This window comes from Cryptomeria japonica, chromosome 7 (genome assembly GCF_030272615.1).
Source record: "Cryptomeria japonica chromosome 7, Sugi_1.0, whole genome shotgun sequence".
NCBI lineage: Eukaryota > Viridiplantae > Streptophyta > Pinopsida > Cupressales > Cupressaceae > Cryptomeria > Cryptomeria japonica.
This window is the reverse complement of record NC_081411.1, coordinates 587,373,047-587,385,333: the sequence shown is the minus strand read 5'-3', so window position 1 is coordinate 587,385,333 and position 12,287 is coordinate 587,373,047. Positions and strand designations below refer to the sequence as shown.

Here is a 12,287-nt window from a genome sequence, read left to right as displayed (position 1 = left end):
TTGAATGGCTTTTTGTTGCTAGTAGCAGTATCAAAGTCTATGATTCTTACCCTATAGAAATTAACTTCTCCTTGCATGTATGCAAATCCATTTTCTAAATATATAGAATTCATATTTATCTTGATCTATTTAGCACATCAAGATTTACTAGGTTATTATGGATCAATGAGTTTGATTCAAAAATTTGTTAGTGTAGTTGTGTATATGTCATTATCTCTGCCTTAGCATGGTGATTTTTACACCTTATAAAGGTTGTTGCAGATCATTAATTAAGATCATCCAATTTTATAGGCATTTTGAATGGATGACGTAAGAACAGTTTCCAGGCATGTTAGTGTCTAAAGCTTGGAAGGGAGAATGGTTTGATCATGAGAGAAGTGTTGAGGACGCGTAAGAAGCCATAATGGACTCTGTCAAATCATAATTCTTCTTTTTCTTAGTGTTATTATCTTCTAGAAAAATGCTTCAATAATAAAGAAGAGGTTGTTTCCTCTCACTTAATTGCATGTCTCAAAGCAAAAACATATGATTTGTGATTGTGATGGCATAAATGCTATGACATTTAAACTTTCAAGGGTTGAGTTTTCTTTATATGTTTGGGTTTGCACTAAGATTTGTAGATTTTGTTTATAATGACAAAGCTTCATTCATCGTAACAAAAGATGTAGAACAAATGATTTTGAAAAATCATAGAATAATACAATTAGATGAATTTTTGATGACATGTTGTGACCCATATCTATTTAGAGTTTGATGTACTACAACTCATGTTGACGAGACTTCTTACTATAATAAGATAATCTATTGAACATGTGTGCAAAACCTATTAGAAACATTTAAGATATTGAAGACTATAATTGTGAAGCAACTATTTAGATATTTATCCTGATATTTTCTCTTAATAGAACTATTGAGATAAGATTCTTGCACTTTGCCATAGAATTGTTGAGATAAGATTCTTGCTCTTTCTTTACCTCATAAAACTCTTCATCTTTATTGTCGATCTATTTATTGAAAGAAGATAAAATCACAAAGAAAAACAGTTCTTAATATAACTTTTTTTTAAAAACACTCTTAATATAAAAAAAATTGAAAAATAATTCTATTGACAGGAATAAAACCATGTACACAGTCATCCCTATTTTCAGTTGCTATTATCACGAAGGCCTTGAAAGGATCACAAGTATATGCTTAGAATTTATTTTACTCACATATCTTTTTTCTCTCATCACGTTTTCTTCTCAAACAAAATTAAAGATTTGCATGAGAGTGACTGCCATTATAAACTATTGAATGTTTCCATTAATTTATAAATAAGAGTGTGAAATTAGTCTTGCATGAGAGTGATTGCCATCTTAAACTATTGAAGGAGTTGTTGCGTTTCCATCAATTTATAATTAAGAACATGAATTTAGCCGTGCATGCGAGCTGGTCAATAGCTAAACCTCTGTAACTGTCGGCCATGTTCATAAAATCCAACAAAGAAATATTTTTTTATGGAAATGAGAATCTTGTTTAAGAAGTGATTAGGTTGCTGTAAAAACGTTGAAATCTTCTGAAAATCCAAGGCATATTTGTTGTAGCTGCCATGGAGGAGAAGTCCGCCAATACCAGAGATCAGAGCTTAGCAATGGAGGAGAGTGGAATCAAAACAGTTCCAGTCATTGACTTGCAGGGCATGACCCTCCAAAATCTCAAGAAAACCACCGTAGCAGAAATTTCAAGCGCTGCAGAAAAGTGGGGATTTTTCCAGATCGTCAATCATGGAATTCCAGACTCTCTTATTGCTCGTGTACAAACCGTGAGCAAAGCCTTCTTTGAGCTTCCTATGGAAGAAAAGGAAGCCTACAAAATTGAAGAGGGGAGTCATATTGGCTATCGTAGCAAAGCCTTCTTTGAGCTTCCTATGGAAGAAAAAGAAGCCTACAAAATTGGAGAGGGGAGTCATATTGGCTATGGCAGAAAAGACGGGGATTCCACGGATGTGAAATCAGACTGGAGAGAGTCCTATACTAATATTGTGCAGCCCCTTTCGAGGAGAGACATGAGCAAGTGGCTAAAACAGCCTTCAGACTTCACGTACAGTAGTACTATTCTAATATTGTGTTGTCATTCGAATCGGTCTTTATATGCATGTTTGGGGAGAAGAATATTGTTGTGATCCGCTTTGTGGGTTGTTTTGCAGGGAAGTGATGGATGAATACAGCAGTGAGATTTGCAAATTGTGTGAAGTGTTGATGCAGGCGCTCTGTGGCGGCCTCGGATTGGTTAAGGAAAATACAATTGTGGAAGCGTTGGGCGGAGAGCAGAAGGAGATTTATCTGGGCATAAACTACTATCCACCCTACCCTCACCCAGAACTGGTGTTGGGAGCCCTTCCTCACTCTGACGTGTCGGCCCTCACAATTCTCCTTCACGATCAAACTCCAGGCCTGCAAATTCGCAAGGACGATGCATGGCTTGATGTTCCCTGCATCCCCAGTGCTCTTGTTGTCAATATTGGTGATCAAATCGAGGTTAACATTATCATCTCATCTTTCTTTCCCCATTTTTTTTAGGGTTCCGGCTATGGAGTCCATAGAATGCACAGAATCCATGTATGTCTAAACTTCTAAATATAATGTGGGGCCACTGCATTCTATCGGTCCCATAGACGACACTACTTTTTAGGGGTAACGTTTATCTAGGGATCAGAATGTATGTTTGACTGTATCTTTTCTATATTATTAATTACACTGAAAAGTAGAATACAATTACAATAGTCTCTTAAGGATTGAAGTGTTATGTCTGACATGGGTTCCAATTGTGAGACCTGTAGGTATTGAGCAATGGAAAATACAAGGAGTTTTGTTCACAAGGATCGTACAAGGATGTCATGGGCGATGTTCTCTACTCCACCACTTCATGATGTGATCATTTCGCCTCTCAAAGAATTGATAAATGAAGAGAATCTTCCATTGTATGTGGCATTGTCCTTTCAAGAGTACTTGGAAAACTTCTTAAGGAAAGGACCGACTGGCAAGGATTATATCAATGAGCTTAAAATCACTTGAAGGCCCATCCTAATAGTTATTATTATTATTATTATTATGTATTTAGAATTTGAATGGGTCATTGGGTTTGATCCAAAACTTATGTTGTTGAATCCTTATATTAATATCATATTTTGATATATTGTGAAAAGTAACTCTTACTTTTCAATTCATGAGCTAAAGGGACTCTATGATGAATAGTTTTAAAGGTACAATACTTGCTGAAGGTTTTGCAAATACACTAGCAAGATAAATGGGGTTGACCTTGAGGGAGTATCCATTATTAAGCACAATTAGACCAAAGTAGTAGTAGGATGGATGACCTCTTAAATAATTTAGAGTTTGCTAAGTATTTTTAATAAAATTTTAATTATATTGGTATTTGACCTTTTGATTATATTTTGTTTGGTGTACAATACTTGTTTTCATTTTATCTTTTATATTTGTGATTCAAGTTTGTTTTATCATCCAAAAATATCTTGTATATATCATTTCAATCTCTAATCTTTATATTCTCTTTACTTGCCACATGTTTCACTCTCATATTTTTTTATACACAATGTATCTTTTATTGTTGCTCATGTTCCATGTTCCCACTTTTGATGATTTCTTCAAATCTTCATTCACATATATTTTTCATGATTTGTGTTCCTTAGGGTACATATCATCATGTTTTTAAAAATCCTATTAAAGTTGTATTAGGAAGATAGAGATCTAAAATTTATCTATGCCATCATCTAGAAAAACCTCAAATATTCATGCTTATCCCACATTAACCCCATGGATTATTTAGAAGATTAAAACTTGTTTGGATGCTAACATATTTCTTCTCAATCTAGTTCATTAATATTTCTAGAGGCCATGTAATGAATTGTCTAATATTGAGAATCTACATTCTTTCTAAGTCATAAATTGGACCTAATTGTGATGAGTAGAAGTTCTAGATGTAAAGATGCTCTAAATAGTTTTAGAATTTGATATTTTTGGTCAATTATGTTTTTCATAAAATGGAATTTTTTTAAAGAATCTTTTGAGACTCATTTTTCTAAAACTCTTATAATATAAATAATTTTTCCTAAGATAACCATTTTTTGATTATTGTAAGGACATCCATATTATTAAATATTAAAGTATATAAGTGCATTGAATCAAACACATAATTAAGCATACATTTAATTCAATTTTCCCAAATATATAAGAATAGGATCACGGTGATAGATTTCAGCATAATGTTTAATTACATTAGCCAAGAGATAGGCAAAACATAAAGAAATTATTTTATTTACAAGAGACAATTAGGTCGATTATAATGAGTGTGTAAATACATAGCTATCATCTTGATAAGAGATCCTAACATCTATCTCCATGAGGACACTATGAGCAAGAATATTTCTAGAGCACTTTTCCACCCAACTCCAAACCAATTATGCTTCCCTAGAGTTCTTCATGACTCAGAGAACTGTTGACCTTGCACAAGGATACCTAACAACTCAAAATTGGGAAGATGATGGAATCTAGTGCAACATAATGTATCTACATTCAAAGAAGCTAATGTATGACACTATGATATGGAAGAGAGTGTAAAACATATTGATTCAAATAGTAAGCATATTATAAGAGATCAATCAGTAAGCTTTGGCCAAAGCACTTTTCAAGCTGAATACTGGCAGATAAGTTTAGGTCAAAATTTATCCTTCTCTTTGCTCCATATTCATTACCCACTTGACACACATATATTACAAATTTAAAACACAACAATTCATATAAAAGATCACAAAAACATACACAAGCATACAAAGGAATACAAGAGCATATAAGTGCATACAAGTGCAATAGTCTAGGCATGTCCACAAGTCTAAAAGAGCACTCAGAGGCTCTCAAAAGCATCTATCTGTGCATACATCATTTGAAAATATGATTCATGTATGAAAATTAGCTCGAACACTTTATCACATAAGTAAGTCATTCACAATGTGTACTTAATAACTTATAAAATATTTGATTACCGATTCAATAAAATATATTCAATTGATTAAACATATCTACAAATTCATTCATGCTAAAAGATACACATAACAAAAAAAATAGTTATACATACAAACATATACCATGCACACCTAAATGATGCCTAGTATCAATTTACACACTTCATTCGTAATCAACATTGTCCCAAGTTTATTCCTTGCATATCTCATTTCATTCACACAATTTTCCATAACTATGTCATATCCTATTAAATGTGAGCATTAATAAGAACTACAAATATGATAAGGTTATCCATTATTTCAGGAATATAAGATCTGAAATTGACTACCAGTCTTGAAATTAAGGTAAAATAACTTTCCCCTGTAACTGCAATTATTAATCTATTTTTATAAAGAAAAGAATAAACATCAACAATGATCATGTTTTTATACACATGAACCTCATGAATATCAGCTAGAGAATATTAATTGACATATGTACTCATAGTTATCTACATAGTTTTGAGGAAATGTAAAATAAGAAAATTGAAATTGAAACTTATTTAGAAGGTGAAAAAAAATTTTAAATTTCTTATTTAGACAAATAAGTTACATGGGATTCACTCTTGCGAATTAAAATAAACACAAATCTAATAATAAAAGATGAAATTTGTATAATCATTATTTTGCAAGAGGTTTCATAATTTTAATTTCATAAATTGAGTCAACATGTGCAAGGATAAGAGGGTGACATTGACGCACATTCGAAAAAATATATTTAATTATATATATATAATAAATTAAAAAATAATGCAAAAGGTCAAATGTATAGACACATAATTGTTGTTTACAAGCTAAATGATACAAAAGTTTTCCTAAAAGGCTAAAATACCAATAAAACATAGATTCCATAATTTTGATCCATGATGGTAGTTAAAAGTGTATCACCTTCCCATTCCTTATAGCTTCCTCTTTCTATCGTTGGATTCATAGATCCTTGCTAGGTGCCTTTTATTTTCATCACATCCTTCTATTGTTTCACCAACTCCCTCTCTCTTCCTTTGTCTCTAGATAACTCTTTTCCTATTTAAATATCTCCATAATTGGTCACAAATTCTCTCTACTCTTCTTTTTCTTCTTCTTGTGACATGAATGTTCCTTGAACATATTCTTTATAAGGGCTTCTTAACTTAATTTGACATGGTTGATTACTCTTGGTCAAAGGGGTTCACCTTTGAATATGCCATTTCATTTTAAAGGATTGAACATTTGATAATTTTTTATTAGTTATTGACATTTCACTATTTAACATCTCCCCATCACAACTCCCTCTAACTGTCTCTTTTTTATGATTGTCTAGTTCCACGATTAATGTCCTTAATACGTCACCTCCTTTATTTTACTTCTCTTCTAGACATCCCATCCTAACTATCATTTACATATTCTTATTTACCAAACTATATCCATAGTCCACATAAATACTTATAGGTTTTATTTTTTAAAATTGGGATTATCAAACCCTTAATCCCTTCATTTATGGTAATAATCCCAAGGTTGGATAGAAATATTCTAAAACCCATTTCTCACTTTAAAAGTTCTAGTAGTGAAGTGATCCTTATACACCATAACTAAGCACTAAAACTTACATGGCCTCAAAATCGTCGAGAGATAAATAATTAATTACATTAAATATCACATAAACTAATTAATTTTTCTTAACAAATTCCTAATTTTAAAATTCATGTTGATTAATCACATTCAACATGATTAAATGATCTAATATAACCCAATTAACATCATCTTATCTTGAAATTAAGTATTCATTACTAATTAGCTAACTTTCTCTTAGATAATCCATATGCATATAATTAATTCAAGTAAATAAATAAAAAAGGCAATTATTCTCACCCATATCCACTCCATGTTATTACATGTTATTATTTAGTCAACTCATGATTTAGAAAGAGAAATATTCAACTAATCAAGTTAGTTCAAACTTTAAAAGGTAAAAGCTAAGTTAACTCCAAATCAGGTCTCTAGTTTCCAAATTTGATCAAACTAATCTTGTCTATTCATTTTCTAATCAAAAAAATTATAAATCCACACCTTCTTTCCCAATATAGAGATAGCCAAATATGTGGAGAAGAATAGAAAATAATTGTCACAAGAAAATATGAGAGAAAATCATCACCATGCCATAGGAATCTAGCATCATCATTGACCAATTACACTGCATCACAAGAATGAGAAAATATTCTTGAAGAGGAGTTCATCAAACTAAATCTGAGCTCTGCATTTAGTTTAGATTATGAATTTACTATTGTGTTTCGATTTCTTTAATTGCTATGAATTTCTTGCTTAAACTAACAATGCACTTAATGACACATGAATTATCATAATAATAACTCTTCAGATGTTTTATAGAGATCACCATCATATTCCAACTACAACACCATGCATCAACACAATAAATTGTCATCAAGAACTTCTTGTGAAATAGTGATCAAAACAATGCAACAACTACAATGTGCACAAAAACCATTGATGCTCATAAGATTATCCTTCCTTGTGAAGAAGGCAGTCCTTTAAACACTCTCCTATTGTACTAGCTTCTGCCACATGATAAAAAATAAATTGTCCATACATAGAGCACACTTGTGTTGTCTCATATCCAATTTACACATGGTAGTAGTGAGTAGATTTGGAGCAACACAAAACTAATATAATTTTTCCATAGTAGGTGAAACAAGAAAATTTGAGGGGTTAACAAAATAGGAATAAAAAATTAAGTAAAAGATAAATATAGTAAATATCAAGACAAAGTAAATGAGACTAATGAGGGCTCTAGGCATTGCAACTAATCATCACTTTTATGTCATTACGATATTTTAGATAACATTAGTAATTAATAGTCTCCAATTTAACCCATTTCAATATGTGCAAAAATCTATACTTACATGATCAAGATTCATTTAAATCTAAAAATTGCTCAAGATTTTATAAAACAACATTAAAATTGCATGATCACCAAACAACTACATTGCATTCCAAGCATGAGAAAATCTTCTTAGAGATAGGAGAATCACACTCAATATGAGGCTCACATTTAGTTAAGAGTTTGAATTTAATATTATGTTTTAATTTCTTTTATTGCTCTAGATTTATTTCTTATACTAACAATGCACATAACCACATAAGAATTGTCATAATAATAGCTCTTCAGATGTCTTTTGGAGATCACCCTTATATTCCAACTGCAATGCTATGCATGAACACAATGAGTTACCATCGAGCACTCCTTCCTTCTAAAGTGAGTGAGCAAACCAACATAATAACTATGCCATGCAAAAACATCATTGACACATAGGACTCTCCTTCCTTACAAAGAGGGCAATCCTTTACAATCCTCCTTATTCCACTAGTTTTTGCCATGTGAGAAAAAGTTATTATTTGTACATACACCACACACGTGTTGTCCCATGTACAACTCACACATTGTAGTAGTGATTGGATTTATAGAAACACAAAACTAATGAGTTTTCCATATTAGCCAAAACAAGAAATTTGGGGGGTGAACACAATGAGAATACAAATTTAAACAAAATATGAATGGAGTAAATATCAAGACCAAGTAAATGAGACTAAAGTGGGTTTTAGGTATTGCAACTAATAATTGCTTTTATGTCATTATAGTATTTTAGATGGATTTAGGCATTATTAGACTTTAACTTAATTTATTTGAAGATGTACAAAAACATAATCAAAGATCCATTTAATTCTAAAGATTACTCAAGAATTTACTAAATGTACTTAAGAATTTGTAAGATTTTTTTTTTTCTGAAAATTAACTCGATAATACTACTTCTAAACCTTTAAATTATTAATAATACTATAATACTATAAATTTACTATGATACTATAAGTTTTTGTATGATTTACATCTCTAAATGTATACCTTTGAAATACATATTTTGAAATTTGAGTATTAATTCATTTACTTACACTAAATGGCATACAAATAACAAATAGGAACAATACCTCCAACCTTTCCATTTTTTAATAATATATTTATTCCATTTGATATGACGCTGGAGTCCCAAGATAAACAAATATTATCTCCCATAGAAAACGCGGCTTTGAGACTAACAAAAGGTCCATAAATATGAAAGCAAGATTAGACTTGATGATATCCATATAAAAAATAGTGTAGCGTAAACACTGGGACAGGATTCAACACTAAATTTGATGGTCCAGGAGTCATATTTGGTTGGAGTTTGAACATGTGAAACTTTGAAATATATATCGCTCCAAAGTATTGTTTAATGTTTATGTAGGAAAGTGGTCCAATCAATGCCTCTCTAAAACTGGTAAATTATCAGGTCGCTGAATTTAAAGTCGATTCTATAATTTTCTGCACATTGAAGAAATAGTTGAGAAAAATTTAAGGCAGTAGAATGCATATAGAAACAAAAAGTAGTTTAAAGTTTCTCGTCCATTTCTGCATGCTTTAGTAATTTAGAGCTGATTTAAGAACTTGTAGGGCAATGCTCCGAGCTTACACTGCCAAAAACCTTTCACGCTTCCATTCGATTCAGCTTTCTGTTTTATTTGTTGCTTTTGGTTTTCTAGAGCAAAATGGATGCCAAGGAGTTGATATCCATCATATTGTTTGGTAATGTCTTCTGGTTCAGCTCGAGCTTGTCTGAGGAAGGGAGAGCGTTGATGTTGTTCAAGAATGGTCTGGACAAAGAATCACAGAAGTTGTTTGCTTCGTGGAATGAATCTTCTCAGTTTCCCTGCAATTGGACTGGAATCACATGTGATATGTTCCAAAAGGTGAGTGCTATCGATTTATCTTCGTTAAATCTGGAAGGCTCCCTGAATTCCGCTGTTTCCTCTCTTCTTCGCCTGAAAAGAATTGATCTCAGTCACAACATGTTAACTGGAATCATTCCACCTTCTTTCCTCAATCTAAAAAGTCTTGAGGAACTTGTGCTTGAGGATAATTATCTGTCTGGCACGATTCCACCAGAAGTCGGACAAATGCAGAGCCTTAGAATTCTGAGCCTGGGAACTAATAATCTTCAAGGAGAAATCCCGCCGGAGCTGGGAAAGCTTACCAAGTTGCAGTCTTTGTCGCTCTCTAGCAATAATTTGTCCGGCCCCATACCGCCTGGAATTGGCAATTGTAGTAACCTCACTGATCTGGATTTGGATTCGAATTATCTCGATTTGATTCCTTACGAAATTGGCAACTTGCAGTCTCTGAAAGTTCTGCGGCTTTATTTGAACTCCTTCAGTGGCGAATTCCCTTTGTTTATTGCTAAATGCAGAAATCTAGAGGTCTTAGACCTCAACCAGAATTATCTGGTGGGGCGTATTCCTTTAGAGCTCACAGGGATGAAGAATCTGGCTTTCATCAATCTCTCACTGAATTATCTCAGTGGCGGCATACCAGCACAAATCGGGAATCTTACAAAGCTACAGGTGCTTCGTCTAGGGGTAAATAATTTTACCGGACCAATTCCAATGGAGTTAGGTAGGTTACACAAGCTGCAAATACTGGAGCTCTTTGAGAACCCATTGAGAGGCAGAATTCCAGCTAGTTTGGGGGATTTAACGTTCTTGCAGAGACTGGATCTTCACAACAACAGTTTGGAAGGAAATATACCAGAAGAGCTCGGACAGTGCTTGAATTTAATGTTCATGGATTTGTCGCTCAATAAGCTGGAAGGTCCTATACCGCTTAGCTTTGCTAGTTTGTCCAGCGTAAGTGAGCTTGGAATGTCAGGAAATCTTCTTACGGGAGCACTTGATGGTAGATTTCTGGGGAACTGGACGAATTTGATTTCGCTGCAGCTCCAAGAGAATAACATGGATGGCAGAATTCCTGCACAAGTAGGAATGTTGAAGAAGCTCCATTTTCTGTATCTGTATGAGAATTCCTTTGCGGGAGCCATTCCGGCGGAGATTGGGAATTGCTCGAGCTTGCAAGAACTCGATTTGTCGAATAATTCTTTGACTGGCGCCGTTCCTGCCGAGCTCGGAAATTTAAATTTTCTTGTGACGCTCAGTCTGTTCGAGAATAGTCTCAATGGAAGAATTCCTCCACAAGCTGGACTGTTGAAGAATCTCGAGTCTCTGTCTCTGAACAGGAATTCCTTTGAGGGAGTTATTCCAGTGGAGATTGGGAATTGTTCGAGTTTGCGAAATCTCAGTTTGTCGCATAATTCCTTGACTGGCGCTATAATGTAACAGAAGATTGTCTTGACTGACATTCCTTTGTTGTCATTTTCTATAGTTTGTGATTTTCGATTTTGGGCTTTTGTTGCGCTTCCTTCCGACTGATGTCAGATAGTGGGGTTGTGGTGTTATGTGAGGGGTGTGGTATTCTTCTTTAGGTACGTATGAAGGGGCTGTGAAAAAGGAGATAGAGCAGTTTCAGTGTGATTTATGTAATCAGTTTTTGCAAAATTTTGTTTGTTTGTTTGCTATTATTTGTATGTTTTCTCAATAGTATGAGACTATTATATAAGATTAGTTATTTTAGTTATTTGTTAAAGCTGATTTGCAGATGCAAATGCATTTATCTGCTTTGGTTTTTGGTACCAGAGCAATTTGTGATGGAGCAAAGGATAGTTTGTGTGAAGTAGGGAAGAAGGTACAAGTTGAATGCAGGCACTCAAAGAAACATTGCCAAATTTTCTTTAAAGTGAAATATAATGCCAAAATTTGTTCTTGTTTTAATTAGTATGTTTTTTCAGATAGCATGGAACATATATAAATTTCACTTTTAGTTCTCTATCAGAGCTAACTTCTAAGTATAGAAGCGTTTATCTACATTACATTGTTCCTGCTGAGTTTGGAAATTTAAAGTTTCTTGAGATGATCAATCTCTTTGAAAACAATCTCAATGAAAGCATCCTTGCAAAGCTATGGAATCTAAAGGATATTTTTTGGTAGATGTGAATAAGATTATCTAGATGCAATTCTGTGAATCAAAAACTTTGTGTTTTGATTAATGGATGTTTATTTTTCTTATGTTGGATACATTGCTTATTGGGTGACTCTTCTTTGTATCTATTAAAAGTCTTTATGATGAAATTGTGTATATTGCTATGGAAAAGTTGGCTTTGAACAAATGATACAGTAATGTAGTGATATGTTAAATAATTTTTCGTATAAAAAGAGGATCTTTGTAATCTCTTTCTTATCTTTATTATGTGTTTCTACCTTTTAAAAGCTTTCTGGTTAAAAGTTCAGCCTTATTTTCTTTCAGGTCAAAAGCAAT

General features: G+C 33.0%; 2 protein-coding genes across 2 annotated transcripts; both read left to right on the top strand.

The window, feature by feature from the left end:
* The first annotated feature begins 1,484 nt into the window (after nt 1–1,484).
* LOC131049419 (putative inactive flavonol synthase 2) lies at nt 1,485–2,908 on the top strand. Its single transcript, XM_057983475.2, has 3 exons — nt 1,485–2,079; nt 2,186–2,516; nt 2,819–2,908. Exons 1-3 carry the CDS (start codon nt 1,589–1,591, stop codon nt 2,906–2,908), a joined length of 912 nt encoding a protein of 303 aa, XP_057839458.2. The 5' UTR covers nt 1,485–1,588.
* A 6,743-nt stretch (nt 2,909–9,651) lies between these two features.
* LOC131049638 (probable leucine-rich repeat receptor-like protein kinase At5g63930) lies at nt 9,652–11,669 on the top strand. Its single transcript, XM_057983698.2, has one exon. It carries the CDS (start codon nt 9,719–9,721, stop codon nt 11,249–11,251), a length of 1,533 nt encoding a protein of 510 aa, XP_057839681.2. The 5' UTR covers nt 9,652–9,718; the 3' UTR covers nt 11,252–11,669.
* The last annotated feature ends 618 nt before the right edge of the window (nt 11,670–12,287 follow it).

What these genes read in the sequence shown, in the direction of transcription:
- LOC131049419 (XM_057983475.2), top strand. Translation starts at nt 1,589, where the DNA reads ATGGAGGAGAAGTCCGCCAATACCAGAGATCAGAGCTTAGCAATGGAG. An exon ending in AAACAGCCTTCAGACTTCAC is followed by an intron (nt 2,080 to 2,185) that starts GTACAGTAGTAC and finishes GTTGTTTTGCAG; the next exon opens with GGAAGTGATGGATGAATACA. An exon ending in ATATTGGTGATCAAATCGAG is followed by an intron (nt 2,517 to 2,818) that starts GTTAACATTATC and finishes TGAGACCTGTAG; the next exon opens with GTATTGAGCAATGGAAAATA.
- LOC131049638 (XM_057983698.2), top strand. Translation starts at nt 9,719, where the DNA reads ATGTTGTTCAAGAATGGTCTGGACAAAGAATCACAGAAGTTGTTTGCT.